At 43.6% G+C, this 24023-nt stretch overlaps 1 protein-coding gene across 4 annotated transcripts in view; it reads left to right on the forward strand.

The window, feature by feature from the left end:
- iah1 (isoamyl acetate hydrolyzing esterase 1 (putative)) overlaps positions 1-24023 on the forward strand; it is a 71966-nt gene that overhangs the window by 6453 nt on the left and 41490 nt on the right. For 2 of the 4 annotated variants that reach the window (XM_072251205.1, XM_072251204.1), the window contains exons 2-4: positions 14682-14734; positions 15945-16093; positions 22678-22839. In XM_072251205.1, the coding sequence (XP_072107306.1) occupies positions 14682-14734; positions 15945-16093; positions 22678-22839 (364 nt within the window). The remainder of the gene's footprint in view (positions 1-14681; positions 14735-15944; positions 16094-22677; positions 22840-24023) is intronic. The other 2 variants (XM_072251206.1, XM_072251207.1) reach the window with 2 other exon arrangements.

Genomic DNA, 24023 nt, shown 5'->3' on the forward strand with positions numbered 1-24023 from the left:
TTTGAGAAGTCGATGTTCATGCCATCAGGTTGGAGGCTACCCAGATGAAATATAAGGTGTTGTTCCTCCAACCTGAGTGTGGCTTCATCTTGGCAGTAGAGGAGGCCGTGGATAGACATGTCAGAATGGGAATGGGATGTGGAATTAAAATGTGTGGCCACTGGGAGATCCTGCTTTCTCTGGCGGACAGAGCGTAGGTGTTCAGCGAAATGGTCTCTCAGCCTGCGTCGGGTCTCACCAATATATAGAAGGCCACACCGGGAGCACCGGATGCAGTATATCACCCCAGCCGACTCACAGGTGAAGTGTTGGAAGGACTGTCTGGGGCCCTGAATGGTGGTGAGGGAGGAAGGAAGTATAAGGACATGTGTAGCACTTGTTCTGCTTACAAGGATAATTGCCAGGATGGAGATTGGTGGGAAGGGATGGGGGGGACGAATGGACAAGGAAGTCACGTAGGGAGTGATCCCTGTGGAAAGCAGAAAGAGGGGGGGAGGGAAAGAAAGATGTGCATGGTGGTGCTAGCTTTTTTTGTGTGTGTTTCTTGAATTTCTAGCATCTGCAGATTTCCTCGTGTTTGCACAGTACTCCAAGTGTAGTCTGACCAATACCTTATAAAGTCTCTGCATTACATCCTTGCTTTCGTATGTAATCCTCTAGAAATGAATGCTAACATTGCATCTGCCTTCCTTATCATCGACTCAACTTGAAAGTTAACCTTTAGGGAATTCTGCACAAGGACTCCCAAGTCTCTGCACATTCGATTTCTGAATTTGCTCCCCATTTAGAAAATAGTCTACACCCTTATTCCTTCTACTGAAGTACACGACTATAAACTTCCCTACACTGTATTCTATCTGCCACTTCTCTACCCATTCTCCTAATCTGTTCAAGTCCTTCTGCAGGCTCACTGTTTCCTCAACACAACTTGCCCTTCCGCCTATCTTTGTATCATCCGCAAACTTGGCCACGGATCATCCGGATCATCACATATAACATGAAAAGTATCAGACCCAACACAGACCCGTGAAACACCACTAATCATCTGCAGCCAACCATCGTATCCCATTGCTGTGGCTGGGTTGTATGCAAGAATGAAGAGATTCAAGCCTCAGGGGAGGTGGATTTGGATTTTGGAGAAATTAAATGAATGGTAATTTTCAAGGATAAAGAGGTTGGAAATTTGGTTTAGTGAGAAAGAGTTTTAAAAGGAACACTTTTGAATGGCGGGATTGTACTTTATATTAGTAAGGATGGGGAAAGTTAATGGTAGTGCGGCCAAGGGAACAGTCAGTAGGGCTTCTGGATATAAAGAAATTGAAGAAGCAAGAAAGTTAATAGAAAAACTAGAGAAGGATGAAGGAAGACTATGAAAGAGGGTTTGGCGTGGAAGTATGGAAACAGATGAAGAAAGTAGAGGCAGCTGATTGGATGGTTTCAGCAACGGAAGGATCAAGAACTTTTGTTTTCTGTTAGGTATGAGGTTGGGTGGAAGTTACTCTAATATTTATATGATATCTTTGCATGCCACAATTCCCACAACAACCTGTGCAAGGTAAACTCCCAGAAAAAGCATCGCCATAGTGTCCAATTATTGTGTTTTTGGAACTGTTGATGTATAGATAAATATTGTCCAAGATAGGATGGGTAATTCTTCAGCACTTCTTCAACCATGCCCACCTCAGTTTTGCATATTCTCTAAAGGATGGATTCTGCATAGCCTCAAACTAGAGTAGTAGAAGTATTAACCATGTGTGCTCAGATTATCGACCCATATTCAGAATTCAGTTTTGCAAAACAGGAAAAGGTTATTTTCTCATATATAGTGGATGCTTGCAAGAATGACCCACTCTGTTCCAGTTTCCTTTTCACCCTTTCAAAGATTTGCAACAGTGCAGTTGAGAATTAGTTGAGAGATCAAAATCGAAAGGGTTCCAAATGACAAAGAGCAGATCTCTGTGATGTATTAAAATTTATCATTTTATCTATCTTGGAGAGAAATAGAAGGGTGATAGGTGGAAAGATTAGGTGGTATTAACGCTTAAACTAATTCTAGTGATTGGCTGAATTTAGACAAGTGTGTGATCATTGGATAAGTAGGTGCATAAACCAAGGATCACAACAGAACACGTTTGAGCTTCTCTATTCATTACTAACGATCCTTAGATCAAAGGTTCCCAACCTGGGATCCACTGACTCCTTGCTTAATGGTATTAGTTCATGGCATAAAAAAGGTTGGGAACCCCTGCTTTAGAGTGTGCTTTGATGCCTTAGGCCAGTGTCTGTGGGGAGCTTCTCAGGAATGGTGCATATGCAAATTTTCAAGTGCTTTGATGTGTTGTTAAGACTAGTCATCTTACATAGGGGTACTGTTTGACTTGGGCCAGCTGGTGGAGTAGTGGCAATCAGCACTGGACTCTGAGACAGATAGTCTTGAGTTCAAATCCAGCTGGGTCCCAACCTGGACAGCAGCAGTATCCATGTGGAAGAAAAGCCTGGCAATCTACTTCCGTATTTTGGCATGAAAACCCTATGGACAACTACACTATCTATAGGGTCACCATGAGTTGACGGCAACTCGACAGCACTCAACAACAACTGTTTGATTTTATGTTGTAGAGGCCACTTAATCATATCACAGCATCTTCAGACAAGTAAGTTGGTCAGAGGTTTGAGTTCATGTTGACAAGCATCTCCTCCACAATCACTACAAGTCTGTGTGCTTAGCTCCCTGCTGTACTCACTTTATACTTATGACTGTGTGGCTAAGCATAGTACTGTTTGCTGATGACACCAATGTCAAAGGAAAGGTGGTGACGAACTGGCATATAGGAGAGAGATTTAAAATCTGGCTGAGTGGTGTCACAACAACAACCTCTCACTCAATGTCAGCAAGACCAAGGAGCTGATTACTGACTTTAGGAGGAGGAAACCGGAGGTCTATCACCAGTCCTCATCAGGGACCAAAGATGGAGAGGGTCAGCAACTTTAAATTCCTCCGTGTTATTAGTTCAGTGGACCTATCCTGGGCCCAGCATGTAAATACAAATATGAAGAAAGCACAACAGCTCCACTACTTCCTACGAAGTTTGTGAAGACTTGTATGAAATCCATAACTTTGACTAACTCCTATAGATTAGTTTAGAGACTGGTTACATCACAGCCTGGTATGGAAACACTAGTACCCTTGAATGGAAAATCCTACAAAAAGTATTGGAAATGGTCCAGTCAATAAAAGGTAAAGCCCTCTCCTCCATTAAGCACGTCTACACGGAATGCTGTGACAGGAAAGCAGCATCGATCATTCGGGACCCCACCACCCAGGTCATGCAATACCATTAGAAAGAAGATACAGGAGCCTCAGGACTCACACCGCCAGGTTCAGGAACAGTTGTTACCCCTCAACCATCAGGCTCTTCAACCAGTGGGGATAATGTCATTCAATTTTAATTGTCCCATCACTGAACTTTTCTCACAACCTATGGATTCACTTTCAAGGACTCTTCATCTCGAGTTCTCAATATTTATTGCTTATTTATATATTTTTTTTTCTCTTTTGTGTTTGCCCTTTTGGGTATGGTCTTTAATTCTATTATGGTTCTTGGATTTACTGAGTATGCCTGCAAGTAAACAACTCTCAGGGTTGTATATGGTGACATGTATTACTTTGATAATAAATTTACTTCGAACAAGTTCACTGAACAGTGATTGGGCCACAAAAGACTACAAGGTGTCTCATGCTCAACTTGGTTTAGGGAAATGCTTCTCAATCTATTGGCCATGTTTGGCCACACTTGTTTTGCATAGACCATTGTTCAGGACAGGCACAAAAATAAAACAGGACGACAGGCTTAACCATAACTAATACTACATCCAAGATTGAAACAAAAAATTGGTCCAAAAAAAGCCCATCAAATCTGAGGAATGGCAACAGTTTTAGAACTCAGTAAAGTAGAACAAGGAATTCATTAAGATGGGGAAAATAAAGTGTGAGAGTAGGCTTCCAGTGAATATGGAAGTTTCTCTTGATTAGTGAGAGCAAATTATGGTCAGAAACTATGAGCTTACAATGGGAACAAAGAACATAGTACAGTAATTGACCAAACACTGTTTTCTGTCTTCACAAATATTACCCCAGAAATGTTAGAAAATGTATTGTACGTGCAGTGAGAGTGAAGAACAGAATGAAATCAGTATTAGCAGAGAAATAAGCATTTAGGGAATTCTAGAATTGAAAAAAATGGGGGGCGTGGGGGAATGGTCAATTTTGGAAACCTTAAGTATACCTAAGAAAGTTGCTGTATGCATTCATCATTTTCCAACATTTTTTAGGCACTGGATCAGTTCCTATGGATTTGAAGGTAGATAATAAATATCACTATTTGAAAGAACGGAGGGAGAGAGAACACAGTATTATAGACCAGACAGTATCTGAGGAGGAGAGCCACCAGATGGAGTAAGAAGTTGGGGGAGGGGAAGGAGTACAAATTGGTTGGTGATGGATAAAACCAGGTGAGGCAGGTGGTGAGTGGGTGCTCTAGATTTCCAGCATCTGCAGAATGTCTTATGTTAAAAATCAGGCAGCTTCACATTGATGGAAGGTGGGAATGCCATAATCAATTATTAAGATACATAGAAGAGCATTTGGAAACAGTGACAGAATCAATTAAAGAAAGGATTTACTAAAAGGAAATCGTATTTGATTAATTCACTGGAATTTGTTTTGAGAATGGATCAGTACTTGGAGCTATGATGTTGTGGCCATTACAGATACTTGGATGGCTCAGGGGTGGGAATGGCTACTTAGAGTGCCAGGCTTTAGATGTTTCAGAAAGGACAGGGTGGGGGTCAAGAGAGGTGGGGATGTGGCACTGCTGATCAGAGATAGTGTCATGGCTGCAGAAAAACAGGAAGTCATGGAGGGATTGTCTACTGGGCCTCTATGGGGGGAAGTTAGAAACAGGAAAAGGTCAATAACTCTACTGGGTGTTTTTTTTATAGACGACACAATAGTAACGGGGACATCGAGGACCAGGTAAGGACACAGATTCTGGAACGGTGCAATAATAACAGGGTTGTCGTGATGGGAGATTTTAATTATCCCAATATTCATTGGCATCTCCCTAGAGCAAGTGGTTTAGATGGGGTGGAGTTTGTTAGGTGTGTTCAGGAAGGTTTCCTTACACAATATGTAAATGAGCCTACAAGAGGAGAGGCTGTACTTGATCTGGTATTGGGAAATGAACCTGCTCAGGTGTCAGGTCTCTCAGTGGGAGAGCATTTTGGAGATAGTGATCACAATTCTATCTCCTTTACAGACATCCCACCCTGCAAAAACTCATTTCAGGGAGGTAGCACCATCAATTTGCAGGAGACTTCCAGGAGAGGTGGGATGTCTGCAATAGAGTAGCTCCTTAGCAGCTAGCCAGCTAGTTTAAATAACATTAGCTATGCTAATGAACGAATGACACCTGTTAAACTCACCTCAACATGTCTTTTACAGTCTTAACTCACCATGGGCAATAGAAAAGTCACTGTTGCAAACAGTGCAGTGAGCAACACTGTCATTATTTTTGACCCCTATTAGGCAGGGGTACACTTTAGTCTGGGGTGACATACGTTTCATATTTTCTTTTTTTGGAATACTCTCGCTCTTGCTCTCTTTCTCGCTCGTGGTCGCTCTGGCGCGCACTTGCTTTCTCGCTCTCTAGCGCGCTTGCTTTCGCTCTCTCGCTCGTGCGCTTGCTTTCTTGCTTTTGCTCTCGCTCTCGCGCTGTCTCGTGGTCACTCACTCGCGCTTGCTTTCTTCCTCTTGTGCTCGCTGGGACATTGTATATAATTTGCGGGCATCAGGGAGCCACTATTAATATGCGGGAGACTCCCGGAACTTCCGGGAGAGGTGGGATGTCTGCCTTTACCATAGCTTTGGAGAGGGATAGGAGCAGACAAGTTGGGAAGTGTTTAATTGGAGTAAGGGGAAATATGAAGTTATCAGGCAGGAACTTGGAAGTATAAATTGGGAGTAGATGTTCTCAAGGAAATGTACAGCAGAAATGTTCAGGGGATATTTGCGTGGCATTCTGCATAGGTACATTCCAATCAAACAGAAAGGATGGTAGGGTACATGAACTGAGGTGTACAAAGGCAGTTGAAAATCTAGTCAAGAAGAAAAGAAAAGCTTACGAAAGGTTCAAAAAAACTGGGTAATGGTAGAGATCTAGAAAATTATAAGGCTACCAGGAAAGAGTTTAAGAATGAAAATAGGAGAGCCAGAAGGGAACATGAGAAGGCCTTGGCGAGCAGGATTAAGGTAGAATGCCTAGGGGTTTTCAAGTATGTGAAGAGCAAGAGGATAAGACGTGAGAGAATAGGACCAATCAAGTACGACATTGGAAAAGTGTGCATGGAACTGGAGGAAGTAGCGGAGGTACTTAATGAATATGTTGCTTCAGTATTCACTACAGAAAATGACCTTGGTGATTGTAGGGATGACTTGCAGTGGACTGAAAAGCTTGAGCATATAGACATTAAGAAAGAGGATGTGCTGGAGGTTTTGGAAAGCATCAAGTTGGATAAGTCACCGGGACCAGACAAGATATACTTCAGGCTTCTGTGGGAAGCAAGGAGGAGATTGCTGAGCCTCTGACAATGATCTTTGCATCATCAGTGGGGATGGGAGAAGTTCTGGAGGATTGGAAGGTTGCAGATGTTGTTCCTTTGTTCAAGAAAGGGAGTAGAGATAGCCCAGTAAATTATAAACCAGTGAATCTTACTTCAGTGGTTGGTGAGTTGATGGAAAAGATCCTGAGAGGCAGGATTTGGGAACATTTGGAGAGGCATAATTTGATTAGGAATAGTCAGCACGGCTTTGTCAAAGGCAGATCGTGCCTTACGAGCCTGAATGAATTTTTTGAGGATGTGACTAAACACATTGACGAAGGTAGAGCAGTAGATATGGATTTCAGCAAGGCATTTGATAAGGTACTTCATGCAAGGCTTATTGAGAAAGTAAGGAGGCATGGGATCCAAGGGGACCTTGCTTTGTGGATCCAGAATTGGCTTGCCCACAGAAAGCAAAGAGTGGCTGTAGACGGGTCATATTCTGTATGGAGGTTGGTGACAAGTGGTGTGCCTCAGGGATCTGTCCTGGGACCCCTATTCTTCGTGATATTTATAAATGACCTGGATGAGGAAGTGGAAGGATGGATTAATAAATTTGCTGATGACACAAAGGTTGGGGGTGTTGTGGATAGTGTGGAGGGCTGTCAGAGGTTATAGCAGGTCATCGATAGGATGCAAATCTGGGCTGAGAAGTGGCAGATGGAGTTCAATCCAGATAAGTGTGAGGTGGTTCATTTTGGTAGGTCAAATGTGATGGCAGAATATGATATTAATGGTAGGATTTTTGGCAGTGTGGAGGATCAGAGGAATCTTGGGGTCCGAGTCCTTAGGACGCTCAAAGCTGTTGTGCAGGTTGACTCTGTGGTTAAGAGGGCATACAGTGTATTGGCCTTCATCAACTGAAGGATTGAGTTTAAGAGCAGAGAGGTAACGTTACAGCTATATAGGACCCTGGTCAGACCCCACTTGGAGTACTGTGCTCAGTTCTGGTCACCTCAATAAAGAAAGGATATGGAAACCATAGAAAGGGTGTAGAGATTTACAAAGATGTTGCTTGGATTGTGGAGCATGCCATATGAGAATAGGTTGAGTGAACTCAGCCTTTTCTCCTTGGAGTGATGGAGGATGAGAGGTGATCTGATCGAGGTGTATAAGATGATGAGAGGCATTGATCGTGCGGATAGTCAGAGGCTTTTTCCCAGGGCACAGTCTTAAGGTGCTTGGAAGTAGGTACAGAGGAGATGTCAGGGGCAAGTTTTTTTTACACAGAGTGGTGAGTGCGTAGAATGGGCTGCTGGTGACGGTGGTGGAAGCGGATACGATAGGGTCTTTTAAGAGACTTTTGGATAGGCACATGGAGCTTAGAAAAATAGAGGGTTCTGTGTAACCCTAGGTAATTTCTAAAGTAAGCACATGTTTGGCACAGCATTGTGGGCCGAAGGGCCTGTATTGTGCTGTAGGTTTTCTGTGTTTCTAGAATCTAACTGATCAAGCAGTTGGGGAGGAGCTGGTGAATATGGTGTATTTAGACTTTCAGAAGACATGACAAGTGTAATAGTTAATTAAAGCACTTTTTTTTATAGTTTTAGATTTGATCAGATAGTCTTTCATTCTTTTTTTTTTGGTCGTTTCCTCAAAATGGACTGCCCAGTCCCTTTTTTTTGTTTTTTTTTTATATAGTGTAGTGGTTTTTTTTCCTCTTCATTTAAAACTCAATGTTTTTTCTTTTCTCTTCATAAACTGATGAGAACTGCTGTTTTTATTTTTTTTATTATATATTTTATACTAGTTTAACAATATCTGTGATTTTGACAATGTCTATCTTAATCTCAGTTTGTATTGTTACTGATAGATATTTGAGATAATTCTCCTCTTGATTGTATTTATGCTTTTAAATCAATAAAAAGATTAATAAAGAAAGCACGTGTGAATGGGATATTTTATTGACGTTGATGGAAACTGGTGGGCAGACAGGAATCCAAGTGTAGGTATAAAAAGAGACTTTTATGAGTAGCCACCAGTCACTAATGGGCCTACTTCTTAAGCATATCTAATACTAATTAGATGAAAACATAAAGTAAAGCACGTTGTTTGCATCGAGGATGTGCTGGAGACAGCCCACCAGGGTAGCCGTGCTTTCGTCATCAACATAGCATGCCCACAACTTATTAACCCTAACCCTACGTCTTCAGAATGTCAGAGGAAACCAGAGTACCTGGAGGAGACCCATGCAATCACGGGGAGAATGTAGACTTCTTAAGGACAGCGGCAGGAATTGAACCATGATCTTACAGCTGGCACTGTAAATCTTTATGCTTACCACTACGTTACCTTGCCACCCTCTTCAAGAAGATTAAAATGCATGAGATCCACAGGAATTTGGATGCTTGGATTCAGAATTGGCTTGCTAATCGAGGACAGACTATAGTTGTCGATGGGATTTATTCTGGAGGTCCATAATTACTGGTGTTCTGTAGTGATCTATACTGGGATCTCTGCTGCTTGTAATATATGTAAATGACTTTGACAAAAACATTGATGGGTGGATTAGTAAGTTTGCAGATGACATTTTTTGGCAGTTGTGTCAAAAATGTAGAAGCTTGCAAAAGGATACGTTGGATATAGATCAGTTGTAGCTATGACTTGAGAAATGGTAAATCCAGCAATTGTGAGGTGTTGCACTTTGGGAAACCAAATTTAAAGTACATATTTAGTGGCAGGAGGCTTGACGGTGTTGATATACAGAAAGCCCATTTCTCACTGAAAGTGGCCATACAAGACTATAGGGTGCTAAAGAATGTATTATATTGATTTAAAAGCAAACAACAGGAATTCTGCAGATGCTGGAAATTCAAGCAACACACATCAAAATTGCTGGTGAACGCAGCAGGCCAGGCAGCATGTGTAGGAAGAGGTGCAGTTGACGTTTCAGGCCGAGACCCTTCGTCAGGACTAACTGAAGGAAGAGTGAGTAAGGGATTTGAAAGTTGGAGGGGGAGGGGGAGATCCAAAATGATAGGAGAAGACAGGAGGGAGAGGGATAGAGCCAAGAGCTGGACAGGTGATAGGCAAAAGGGGATACGAGAGGATCATGGGACAGGAGGTCCGGGAAGAAAGACGGGGGGGGGGGGGACCCAGAGGATGGGCAAGAGGTATATTTAGAGGGACAGAGGGAGACAAAGGAGAGTGAGAGAAAGAATGTGTGCATAAAAATAAGTAACAGATGGGGTACGAGGGGGAGGTGGGGCCTTAGCGGAAGTTAGAGTTGGAGGCTACCCAGACGGAATATAAGGTGTTGTTCCTCCAACCTGAGTGTGGCTTCATCTTTACAGTAGAGGAGGCTGTGGATAGGCATGTCAGAATGGGAATGGGATGTGGAATTAAAATGTGTGGCCACTGGGAGATCCTGCTTTCTCTGGCGGACAGAGCGTAGATGTTCAGCAAAGCGGTCTCCCAGTCTGCGTCGGGTCTCGCCAATGTATAAAAGGCCACATCGGGAGCACCGGACGCAGTATATCACCCCAGTCGACTCACAGGTGAAGTGTTGCCTCAGCTGGAAGGACTGTTTGGGGCCCTGAATGGTGGTAAGGGAGGAAGTGTAAGGGCATGTGTAGCACTTGTTCCACTTACACGGATAAGTGCCAGGAGGGAGATCAGTGGGGAGGGATGGGGGGGGACGAATGGACAAGGGAGTTGCGTAGGGAGCAATCCCTGCGGAATGCAGCGGGGGGGGGGGGAGGGAAAGATGTGCTTAGTGTTGGGATCCCGTTGGAGGTGGCGGAAGTTACGGAGAATAATATGTTGGACCCGGAGGCTGGTGGGGTGGTAGGTGAGGACCAGGGGAACCCTATTCCTAGTGGGGTGGTGGGAGGATGGAGTGAGAGCAGATGTACGTGAAATGGGGGAGATGCGTTTAAGAGCAGAGTTGATAGTGGAGGAAGGGAAGCCCCTTTCTTTAAAAAAGGAAGACATCTCCCTCGTCCTAGAATGAAAAGCCTCATCCTGAGAGCAGATGCAGCGGAGACGGAGGAATTGCGAGAAGGGGATGGCGTTTTTTCAAGAGACAGGGTGAGAAGAGGAATAGTCCAGATAGCTGTGAGAGTCAGTCGGCTTATAGTAGACATCAATGGATAAGCTGTCTCCAGAGACAGAGACAGAAAGATCTAGAAAGGGGAGGGAGGTGTCGGAAATGGACCAGGTAAACTTGAGGGCAGGGTGAAAGTTGGAGGCAAAGTTAATAAAGTCAACGAGTTCTGCATGCATGCAGGAAGCAGCGCCAATGCAGTCGTCGATGTAGCGAAGGAAAAGTGGGGGACAGATACCAGAATAGGCATGGAACATAGATTGTTCCACAAACCCAACAAAAAGGCAGGCATAGCTAGGACCCATACAGGTGCCCATAGCTACACTTTTAGTTTGGAGGAAGTGGGAGGAGCCAAAGGAGAAATTATTGAGAGTAAGGACTAATTCCGCTAGATGGAGCAGAGTGGTGGTAGAGGGGAACTGATTAGGTCTGGAATCCAAAAAGAAGCATAGAGCTTTGAGACCTTCCTGATGGGGGATGGAAGTATATAAGGACTGGACATCCATGGTGAAAATAAAGTGGTGGGGGCCAGGGAACTTAAAATCATCGAAAAGTTTAAGAGCATGAGAAGTGTCACGAACATAGGTAGGAAGGGATTGAACAAGGGGTGATAAAACAGTGTTGAGGTATGCAGAAATGAGTTCGGTGGGGTAGGAGCAAGCTGAGACAATAGGTCGGCCAGGACAGGCAGGTGTGTGGATCTTGGGTAGGAGGTAGAAACGGGAAGTGTGGGGTGTGGGAACTATAAGGTTGGTAGCAGTGGTTGGGAGATCCCCTGAGCGGATAAAGTCGGTGATGGTGTGGGAGACAATGGCCTGGTGCTCCTTAGTGGGGTCACGATCGAGGGGTAAATAAGAGGAGGTATCTGCGAGTTGTCGCTGTGCCTCGGCAAGGTAGAGGTCAGTACGCCAGACTACAACAGCACCCCCCTTATCGGCAGGTTTAATAATAAGGTTAGGATTAGTGCGGAGGGAGTGGAGAGCAGAGCGTTCCGAAGGAGTGAGGTTGGAATGGGGACAAGGTGCGGTGAAGTCGAGACGGTTGATGTCCCGTCGGCAGTTAGCAATAAAGAGATCCAGAGCAGGCAGAAGACCAGAGTGGGGTGTCCATGAAGAAGAGGAGGGTTGAAGACGGGAGAAGGGGTCATCGGTGGGGGTGGAAGAGTCCTTGCCGAAGAAGTAGGCTCGGAGACGAAGACGGCAGAAGAAGAGTTCCGCATCATGGCAAATGCGGAACTCGCTGAGGTGTGGGCGAAGGGGGACAAACGTGAGGCCCTTACTGAGAACAGAGCATTCTGCCTCCTACAGTTGAAGGTCGGTGGGGATGGTAAAGACCCGGCACGGATGAGAGCTGGGATCAGAGGGGGGAGGGGAGAGGCTGGGTGTATCCCATTCCCATTCCCATTCTGACATGTCTATCCATGGCCTCCTCTACTGTAAAGATGAAGCCACACTCAGGTTGGAGGAACAACACCTTATATTCCGTCTGGGTAGCCTCCAACCTGATGGCAAGAACATCGACTTCTCTAACTTCTGCTAATGCCCCACCTCCCCCTCGTACCCCATCCATTATTTATTTTTATGCACACATTCTTTCTCTCTCTCTCCTTTTTCTCCCTCTGTCCCTCTGAATATACCTCTTGCCTATCCTCTGGGTCCCCCTCCCCTTGTCTTTCTTCCCGGACCTCTTGTTCCATGATCCTCTCGTATCCCCTTTTGCCAATCACCTGTCCAGCTCTTGGCTCCATCCCTCCCCCTCCTGTCTTCTCCTATCATTTTGAATCTCCCCCTCCCCCTCCCACTTTCAAATCCCTTACTCACTCTTCCTTCAGTTAGTCCTGACGAAGGGTCTCGGCCTGAAACGTCGACTGCACCTCTTCCTACAGATGCTGCCTGGCCTGCTGCGTTCACCAGCAACTTTGATGTGTGTTGATTATATTGATTTATATGGTCATATGTACATTGGAAAAACTCACCTTTTTTAGAATAGCCATTGAGTTTAAAGGTCAGGAAATTGTGTGGCAGCTTTATTCACTTCTGGTTTGGCTGCATCTGGAGCATTGCATTTAATTCTGGTCACCCCGTTATAAGAAGGATGTGGAAGCTTCAGAGAGGGCACTGAAGAGGTTTACCAGGAAGCTACGTGTATTACAGTGTCAGAAGAGAGGCTCCACAAACTTGGGTTGTTTTCTCTGGAGAAGCAGAGGCTCAGGGGAAGCCTGATATAAGTTTATAACATTGTGAGAGATACAGTTAGAGCAGACAGCTTTATCAGGTGTGTAACAGCAGAGGGTGTCCTCTTAAGGTGAGAGGGAGTAAGTTCAAAGGAGACGTGAGGGAAGTTTATTTACACAGAAGGGTGGTATAAAAAGAAAACAAAACAATGTACGGAAGCCTCAGGATCCTCACCACCAGGTTCAGGAATGGTTATTACCCCTCAACTAAAGAAGATAACTTCACTTCCGTCACTGAAATGTTACTGCAATGAGTGGACTCATTTTCCAGGGCTCGTGGACTCATGTTGTCAATATTTATTGCTTATTTATTTAATTATTATTTCTTTCTTTTTGTACTTGCACAGTTTGTTGCCTTTTGCACACTGGTTCAACGCCCAAGTTGGTGCGGTCTTTCATTGATTCTATTACGGTTATTATTTTGTTATGGATTTATGGTCACAAGGAGAAAAAAAATCTCAAGGTTGTATATGGTGACATATATGTACTTTGATAATAACTTCATGTTGAACTTTGGTTGCTTGGAATGCACTGTCTGGGTGATGGTGGAGGCAGATGTGATGGAGGTGTTTAAGAAGTTCCTAGATGGGCACATATGAATATGCAGAGATTGAGGGATGTAGAGCAGGTGCAGACAGAAAGGATCAATTGAAGTAGCTCAGCACAATATTGTGGGCCACAGAGCCTTTTGCTTTTATTGTGTTTTGTTGTATGTTCTTATCTGAGGAAGAATGCCCATATCTTGGAAGAACTGTAGCAGAGTTTCACCAGACTGATCCCTGAAATGGCTGACACACACAAAGATTTGGGTAACTGGGCTTCACTAGAAAAGTGAGAGGGCACCTCATGAAAATGTTAAAAATGGTTACAGGATTGGACAGGCTAGATGGAGGAAGAGTATTCACAAGGGTTGTCAGTCAGGAGCTAGGAATCACAGTCTAATGATATGTAGTCATAATATAGAACTGGAATGAGAAGAAATTGCTTCACTCAGTGGATGGTGAACTGGTGGAAAGCAGTTGAAGCCAAATAATTAAATATGAATATGGATATAGTTCTAATTGCCAGAGAAATCAAGGGAATGGGGAAAACATAGAAAAGGGTAGCAAATGTGGATAATTATCCTTGATTAATATTGAATGGCAAATGGTCAAAAGGGGAAAATGGCTGACTTCTGTTCCTCTTCTCTGTATCTATGTTTCAGTGACTGCTTTAGTGTTTTCCCATTTTGTTTTCAGTTAGAATAACATTTGATTTTTACCACTATAAATGAAATTCCAATAATACAACACTCTCAGAACTTTTTTCTAGACTATCAAAAATTAATTCTATTAAAACACCAAATGAGTTAAAATTTATTTTTTTAAAAAGATGTCACGATGATACAATGAATTTTGCAGTCTAAAGGGAGTATGGAAGATGCAACTCTGGTAAGTGGAAGGAAAGCAGGTTGGGAGAAGGAAGCCTATTGAGCCACGTACCAAAACATTGAGATTTCTGAACCAAAGTACAGCAGATTATCAGAATTTTACTGTGCCATAAATTGGAACCTTGGCCTATCCTTATTTCAGCAGAAAAACAAAGCTCCCCATAAAATGGGGTTGCCCATTTCACAAATTAGCTTAGGGAAGGGACAAAGATTAGTCATGCAAGTTGAGATGAAGGCAAAAATACGATGCAGAAACTTGGAGAAAAAGTTGAACTATCTTTTGATTAATTAATGACTAATCTCTTTACCCCTAGGGATCCTTTGAGAATGGAGGGTGGGGTGCTGCAATTGCAAACAGACTTGTTAGGTAAGTTAAGATATCAACACTTATTACAGTAAACAACAGGAATTCTGCAGATGCTGGAAATTCAAGCAACACACATCAAAGTTGCTGGTGAATGCAGCAGGCCAGGCAGCATCTCTAGGAAGAGGTACAGTCGACGTTTTGGGCCGGGACCCTTCGTCAGGACTAACTGAAGGAAGAGTGTGTAAGGGATTTGAAAGTTGGAGGGGGAGGAGGAGATCCAAAATGATAGGAGAAGACAGGAGGAGGAGGGATGGAGCCAAGAGCTGGACAGGTGATTGGCAAAAGGGGATACGAGAGGATCATGGGACAGGAGGTCCGGGAAGAAAGACAAGGAGGTGGGGGGAACCCAGAGGATGGGCAAGATGTATATTCAGAGGGACAGAGAGAGAAAAAGGAGAGTGAGAGAAAGAATGTGTGCATAAAAATAAGTAACAGATGGGGTACGAGGGGGAGGTGGGGCCTTAGCGGAAGTTAGAGAAGTCGATGTTCATGCCATCAGGTTGGAGGCTACCCAGACGGAATATAAGGTGTTGTTCCTCCAACCTGAGTGTGGCTTCATCTTTACAGTAGAGGAGGCCGTGGATAGACATGTCAGAATGGGAATGGGATGTGGAATTAAAATGTGTGGCCACTGGGAGATCCTGCTTTCTCTGGCGGACAGAGTGCAGATGTTCAGCAAAGCAGTCTCCCAGTCTGCGTCGGGTCTCGCCAATATATAAAAGGCCACATCGGGAGCACCGGACGCAGTATATCACCCCAGTCGACTCACAGGTGAAGTGTTGCCTCACCTGGAAGGACTGTTTGGGGCTCTGAATGGTGGTAAGGGAGGAAGTGTAAGGGCATGTGTAGCACTTGTTCCGCTTACACGGATAAGTGCCAGGAGGGAGATCAGTGGGGAGGGATGGGGGAGACGAATGGACAAGGGAGTTGCGTAGGGAGCGATCCCTGCGGAATGCAGAGGTGGGGGGAGGGAAAGATGTGCTTAGTGGTGGGATCCCGTTGGACTTATTACAGTATTCACTTTTGGGGTTGCCAGATTCATTGTCATGGCAGTTTAACACCGAAACCTGGCAGAACCTGCCAGCAAATTGTATTATTTCTAAGCATGTATAGCCTGGAAGACCATACTCTGATTGAAAACACATCATGATTTCATGACAACACAAATTATTTTTAACTTATCACAAAGTTGTGATCACTTTTCTTGTAGGAAATGTGATGTGTTGAATCGAGGTTTATCGGGATATAACACCAGATGGGCTCTGACTGTTATGCCAAAGATTATTACTCAACCTCCTGAGCAAAGCACCATCGCAGCTGTTGTAATCTTTTTTGGAGCTAATGACTCTGCTTTGAAAGGTAGGCACTGTGTGGAATACCTCAGCTTTGACAAGCTTTTATCAAGTCTCTCTCTTTTGAAACCACCCCAAGGACAGATCTGAACTGAAACACACCTGAGGAAAGGCTCTAAGCCCAGTTTTCTGGCTGCACTGCCAACTGTTCTCAGAGGGGTATGAGCATGCTTACTGAAGAGCTGACCACAAAGACTCTATAGTGTCAGTCCAGAAGGTGATGCAGTGACTCCTGCAGCACACGGTGTGGGTACAACTGTCATCAGAGCTGAGCTGGAGTTCCAGTAAAAGGAAGTGTGGATATAGGGAGGAAAAAAATCAGCCAAAGATGCTGAAATTCAACTGTAAAAACTCATGGCTAAAATTCTCTACCACCAAGCATGAATTGGCTTTGGGATCTTCCGAAGTAAGCTCGTCATTGGAAACAACTAAAAAGGTGAGGGATGTTGGTCATAAAAGTGTATCTATATTATAAATCCTCAACCTGTATTCTTAAACTAATTAATCAGTTTGCTATTTTAAATATAATAATGAGGAGCTTGTCAATGTTCACCTTTTAAAAAATAATTTTTGGCCAAATAATTCTGAACAGCTTCCTTATACCCTTTCTGACCAGATACAAAGGAATATTTTTATTAAGCAGATTGCCAATGGTGGCTGAGTGGAAGGAGAAAAACCACGAGATTTTAGGACAAACCTAATCCAGATTCTTAATATCGATGCAGAAGCATAAGACATAGGAGCAGAATTAGGCCTTTTGGCCCATCGAGTCTGCTCTGCCATTTCATCATGACTGATCCATTTTCTCTCTCAACACCACTCTCCTGCCTTTTCATCATAAAAGCAGCTTGCAAATGAAGATAATATAAATATTGGGAAAACGAACTCGAAGATAAACTAAGTCTCAAGACACAAAGCTCTGCTATCAGATTTCTGAACAGTCCACAAACCCATAAACACACTTTCGTTTTTGCATTATTTATTTATTTTGTAATTTGTGGTAATCTTATGTTGTTCTGTACTGCTGTTGCAGAACAACAAATTTTTCATACTAGGCAGGGATAATAAACCTGATTCAGAAATAAATCCAATGAAATGCCAAATATAAATGTTTAAATTTGTGTAAGATCTTAATTGAGAGGGGATGTAGAAAGAGTTTTCACTTGTGGGGAACTGTACCTTGAAGGTCAGTGCTGCAAGATAGCAATCTGGTAGAAGAAACTTGCTTCATGGGGATGTGGAACTTGCTAGTACAGAGTGTTACTTACAGGCATCTTCACCATTTGCTTAAAAGGAGGGTGAACAAACATTGAGGGAAACATTAATCATAAGAAAGATGGGACTAGATTCTAGTGCATCATAAATACAGACATAGTCTAGTTGGAATGAATGGTCTGCTTCTGCATCATATATTTTATGTACATACTCAGATTTCATGATACTTATTGAAAGGTTGTTTACAATGTGAAATAGTCCAGCACCAGAAATAACTAACATTTTAGGACTATTTGTCTGTTCACATGAAATTTCATTAAAGTGTAAAGGAGTTTATTTCTTTAATTCCTTTTAATGGGAAGTATGAGAGTCTGAAAATGTTGGAATCTGGAGCAACTCAGCAGGTCGAGCAGCATCTGTGGTAAATCACAAGACAAAGGAGCAGAAGTAGGCCATTCAGCCCATCGAGTCTGCTCCATAGCTCCCCCATGAGCTAAACTATTCACCCATCTAGTTCCAATTTCTGGCTTTTTCCCCATATCCCTTGATACCCTGACTAATTAGATACCTGTCAATCTCCTCCTTAAACACCCTCAATGATCGGGCCTCCACAGCTGTATGTGGCAACGAATTCCACAAATCCACGACCCTCTGGCTAAAAAAATTTCTCCTCATCTCTGTTTTAACTGGGTACCCTCTAATTCTAAGGCTATGGCTTCTTGTCCTGGACTCACCCACCAAGGGAAACAACCTTTCCACATCTACTCTGTCCAATCATTTCAACATTCGAAAAGTTTCTATGAGATCCCCTCTCATTCTTCTATACGCTAATGAATACAGTCCAAGAGCCGACAAACGCTCCTCATATGTTAGCCCCTGCATTCCAGGAATCATCCTTGTAAATCTTCTCTGAACTCTCTCCAACATCAGTACATCCTTTCTAAGATAGGGGGCCCAAAACTGTACACAGTATTCCAAATGAGGTCTCACTAATGCCCCACAGAGCCTCATCAACACCTCCTTACTCTTATACACTATTCCTCTTGAAATGAATGCCAACATAGCATTCGCTTTCCTTACCGCCGATCCAACTTGATGGTTAACCTTTAGGGTATCCTGCACGAGGACCCCCGAGTTCCTTTGCACTTCTGATTTTTGAATCTTCTCCCCATCTAAATAATAATCTGCCCGATTATTTCTTCTTCCAAAATGTACAACCGTACATTTGTCAACGTTGTATCTCATCTGCCATTTCTTTGCCCACTCTCCCAAACTGACTAAGTCTCTGGGCAACTTTTCCGTTTCTTCAACATTTCCTGCTCCTCCATCTATCTTGGTGTCATCCACAAACTTAGCCACAAAACCATTTAATCCATAATCCAAATCATCGATATACATCGTAAAAAGAAGCGGCCCCAACACCGATCCCTGCGGAACACCACTAGTAACCGGCAACCAATCAGAATAGGATCCCTTTATTCCCACCCTTTGCTTTCTGCCTATCAGCCAATGCTCCACCCATTTCAATATCTCTCCTATAATTCCATGGGCTCTCATCTTATTAAGCAGCCTCTTATGCAGCACCTTATCGAAGGCCTTTTGAAAATCCAAATACACAACATCCACAGCCTCTCCCTTGTCAATCTTATTCGAGATTACCTCACAAAATTCCAATAGGTTGGTAAGGCAGGATCTTCCCTTCATGAAACCATGCTGGCTTCGGCCTATCTTGTCATGCACCTCAAGATATTTCATAACTTCATCCTTGAGGATTGACTCCGATATCTTTACAACTACCGATGTCAGACTAATAGGTCTGTAATTTTCTTTTTGCTGCCTCCTTCCTTTCTTAAATAGTGGAACTACTTTTGCGACCTTCCAGTCCTCCGGAACCATGCCAGAATCTATTGATTCGTGGAAGATCATTTCCAATGCTTCCACAATCTCCAAAGCCGCCACCTTTAGAACCCTTGGGTGCACCTCATCCAGACCGGGAGACTTATCTATTCTTAGTCCACTTAGCTTCCCAAGCACTTTCTCTCTAGTAATCTTGACTGAACCTAATTCTATTCCCTGATACCTCTGGCTATCAGGTATATTGCTCATAGTCTTCCACTGTGAAGACTGATGCAAAATACTCATTCAGTTCCTCCGCCATCTCTTTGTTATCCATTATAATTTCTCCAGCATCATTTTCAATCAGTCCCGTATCTACCCTTGTCACTCTTTTACTCTTCATATATTTTAAAAAACTCTTAGTATCCTTTTTTATGTTAATCGCCAACATCCTTTCATAATTCATCTTTTCTTTCCTAATAGCTTTCTTAGTTACCTTCTGTAAGTTTTAAAAAGTCTTCCAGCCCTCATTTTTCCCACTAATTTTTGCTTCCTTGTACGCCGTTTCTTTTGCTTTTATTTTTGCCTTAACCTCTCTCGTTAGCCACATTTGTGCCATTTTTCCATTCATGATTTTCTTTTTTCTTGGAATATATTTTTCCTGCATTTTCCTTATTTCTTGTAGGAATTTCATCCAATTCTGCTCTGCCATCCCTCCATTTAGCTTACTTTTCCAATCGACTTGGGCCAGTTCCTCTCTCATACCACTGTATTTTCCCCTGTTCCACTGAAATATCGATACACCTGATACCAGCTTCTCCTTTTCAAATTTGAAACTGAACTCAATCATATTATGATCACTACTTCCAAGGGGTTCCTTTACCTCCAGCTCCCTAGTTGCTTCAGGTACGTTACACAGCACCCAATCCAAAACAGCCGGTCCCCTGGTGGGCTTCTGGACAAGCTGCTCCAAAAAGCCATCCTGTAGGCATTCTACAAACTCCCTCTCCTGAGATCCATTACCTTCCCGACTTTCCCAATCCACTTTCATATTAAAATCCCCCATAATTATCTTGACATTTTCCTTCTGACATGCTTTTTCTATTTCCAGCTGCAACTTGTAGTCCACATCCCGGCTACTGTTTGGAGGCCTGTATATAACTGCTAATAGTGTCTTTTTACCCTTGCCATTTCTTAACTCGACCCATAAGGATTCTACCTCTTCTGATCCTATGTCCCTTCTTTCTATTGATTTGATATGGTTACTTACCATCAGGGCCACGCCACCCCCTTTACCTACCTTCCTATCTTTCCTATATACTTTGTATCCTTGGACATTCAGCTCCCAATCACATCCATCATTAGCCATGACTCGGTGATGGCCACAATGTCATATCTTTTAACCTGCAGCTGTGCAGCAAGGTCATCTACTTTATTTCTAATGCTGTGTGCATTTAAGTACAGTACATTTAGATCAGTATCTGTTGCCGATTTTGCTATATTTCTGTTTTGCAGCAAATTATCCTGTATATTCACCAGTTGTCCTTCTTGCCATCTTTGCTGCACAGTATTTTTGACTTATTTCTATTTTCCTCTTCCCTGACCCTAACACCTTGGTTTGCTTCCCTTTGCCAACTTAATTGAAACCCTCCCTAACAGCTATATTAAACAATCCCGCCAGGATATTAGTACCTTTTGAGTTCAGGTGTAAACCATCTTTTTTGTACAAGTCATACCTTCCCCAAAATAGATCCCAATGATTCAAGAATTTGAAGCCCTGCCCCCTGCACCAGTTACTTAGCCACACATTCATCTGCTTAATTCTGCTATTCTTACCATCCTTAGCGTGCGGCTCAGGCAGCAATCCTGATATTATTACTCTAGAGGTCTGGCTTTTCAATTTTCTTCCTCGCTCCCAGTAATCTTTCTTCAGGACCTCCTCTCTTTTTCTATCTATGTCATTGGTACCAACATGTACCAAGACTTCCGGCTGCTCGCCCTCTCTCCTCAGAATACTCTGGACTCGACCTGAGACATCCCATACCTTGGCACCAGGGAGGCAACACACCATTCGGGTATCCTTGTCCGGCTCGCAGAATCTCTTGTCTGTCCCCCTTACGATGGAATCCCCTATAACTACCACATTTCTTCTTGCTCTCTTGATTTCAGCACTGGGCAGAATGCCAGAGTCTCGTTCACTGTGGTCCTCCTCTGTCAGGTCTGCCTTTTCAACAGTATCCAAAATGATATATCGATTTCTGAGGGGGACTGTCACAGGGGTGCTATCCACTACCTCTCTATAGGTAGTATCTATCACCTCCTCACTTTCCCTAATTAGCCGAAGGTCATCAATTTCCATCTCCAGCTCCTTAACTCATCTCAGTGCACTTGGTGCAGATGTAATCCTTGGGGAGGCTGGGAGTCTCCCAGGGTCCCCACATCTGGCACTCCAAGCACAACACTAATCCTAGATGCATACCTCTAATGCTACTGTTTGTACTAATACCAAAAAACTGTAACTTACTCCATTACTATGAGACTCAACGGTCGCAGGAAGCCTCTTCCCGTCTCCGCCGAAGCTCGTTGAGCCAAAGCCCTTTCACTCTGCACCCTCTCACTCCGCAGCCTGCTCCGATGCTGCCTGCTGGATATGGCGGTTTTCTTTTTAAACTGTTGGCGCTCAACTGGCTGATGTCACGCGCCTGCGCAGTCTGGCCTCTCTCCTACTCCGAGAAATAAAATCTCTTCTCACTGGAAATCCTTAGCCTCTTACCGCTGTCTTCTTGATCCGAAGAGAAAGTTATCATTGACATTGTGGATCAAAATCCTGTATGAACATTGAATTTTTATGTATTGGGTAACAGTCCCTCAAATGAGTTCTTCCCCCTCCCCTCCCTTTGTGATCCTCTTCCAGTCCTCCCATTTTTGTGCCCTTATCAAACACCATACCATCATTCATCTTGGTCTTCCTCCTCCTCCTAGTTCCACTCACCCACTCACAGGCTCCCCTGCTCCCAACCCAAACTTGTTCTGGTTCAAATGATTCTGCAATTCACCTCCTTTACCTATCAGATTCCAGCATGGGTGTTCTTGCTTACTTCCCCCCCGCAGTTGTCTACAACCTTCACCCTCCTCTCGTCTCACTCCACCTGCCTATCATACTCTTTCTCCCTCTTTGCCTGCCTCCATCTATCATTCCCATTATCGTCTCCCAAATCCATCCTCCCCCCACCTAATGTAAGCTGCCCAACATCTTTCACCCTCTTCAGTCGACCAAAATCACCTCTGCCTGTTCTTTGTATGCTGCCCATCTTGTCTCTCCATTCAAAGCTCTGTAAGTGAGTTTCAACCCAAAACATCTGCAATTCTTTATCACCACCTCCCCCTCTCTTCCCTGGGCTACTGCTCCGAAAACTGAGTTTTTCCAGATTATTTGCTACAAATGTTTGGAGGCAGACAGTGGAGTGTTTTGTTAAATAGTTTGTGTTGTTTCTTCACGATCACACCAATTTATTTCTTATTCTTCTGATTTGTGACCAGATGTCAACCCGGTACAGCACATTCCTCTGACTGAATATGCCGAAAACCTGAGACACTTAATCCAGTACCTGAAATCTATAGGTATTTGTGAAGAAAAGGTGATCCTGATAGCCCCACCTCCACTGGATGAGTCAGCCTGGGAAAAGGCATGCATTGCCAAGGGTAACACTGACACATTCGTACACAGAATCTAAGCAAAACAAATCCAGTTAATAAGTTGTGAGTCAGTTACAGCCTAATGATTTGATTTGAATCTTTTTGTTACTGAACAGTGAGGTAGGCAGATGTGGATTTAATCTCCTGCAGCAGACTCCCACCATGCAATTATTACTTTGGGTTCTATTTAGGATATTATGTAAGATTTTTCCTCCATCTAGTAAGGAATACAGTAGCACAGTGTTTAGGTTATTGGACTGACAGCAAAAGTTGTGGGCAGCTGATCCCGAGACGAGGGAATCTCACCAGAGCACCTGGGAAATTAAATAGAATTAAGTCTCTTGGCCCATTGAGTCTGCTCCACCATTCCATCGTGGCTGATTTATTATCCCTCTCGACCCTATTCTCCTGCCTTCTTCCCAAAACGTTTGACTCCCTAACTAACCAAGAACCTATCAACCTCTGCTTTAAATATGCTAAATGACTTGTAAACACAAAATACTCTGCAGATGCTGGGGTCAAAGCAACACTCACAACACGCTGGAGTAACTCAGCAGGTCAGGCAGCATCCGTGGAAACAATCAGTCAACATTTCGGGCCGGAACCCTTCGTCAGGACTGAAGAGGGAAGGGGCAGAGGCCCTATAAATCAGGTGGGGGGAGGGTGGGAAGGAGAAAGCTGGTAGGTTCCAGGTGAAAAACCAGTAAGGGGTAAGATAAAGGGGTGGGGGAGGGGAAGCGGGGAGGTGATAGGCAGGAAAGGTGAAGAAGGAAATGACTTGGTCACCACAGCCATCTGTGGCCATGAATTCCACAGATTCACCATCCTCTAGCTAAAGAAATTCTTTCTCATCTCTGTTGTAACTGGACAGCCCTCTATTATGAGGCTACGCTATCCTCTCCACATCCTACTCAACAAAGGCTTTTCAATATTTGATGAAACAATGAAATCCTGCCCCCCCCCCCCGGCTTACAAGGTCCAGTGAGTACAGGCACAGAGCCATCAAACACTCCACATATGTTAATCCTTTCATTCCCAGAATCATTCTCGTGAACCTCCACTGGACCCTCTCCAATTTCAGTACATCTTTTCTTAGACAAGGGGCACAAAGCTGCTTACAATACTCCAAGTGCAGTCTGACCATTCCCTTACAAAGCCTCAGCATTACATCCTTGCTCTTATATTCTAGT

This window comes from Mobula birostris, chromosome 2 (genome assembly GCF_030028105.1).
Source record: "Mobula birostris isolate sMobBir1 chromosome 2, sMobBir1.hap1, whole genome shotgun sequence".
NCBI lineage: Eukaryota > Metazoa > Chordata > Chondrichthyes > Myliobatiformes > Myliobatidae > Mobula > Mobula birostris.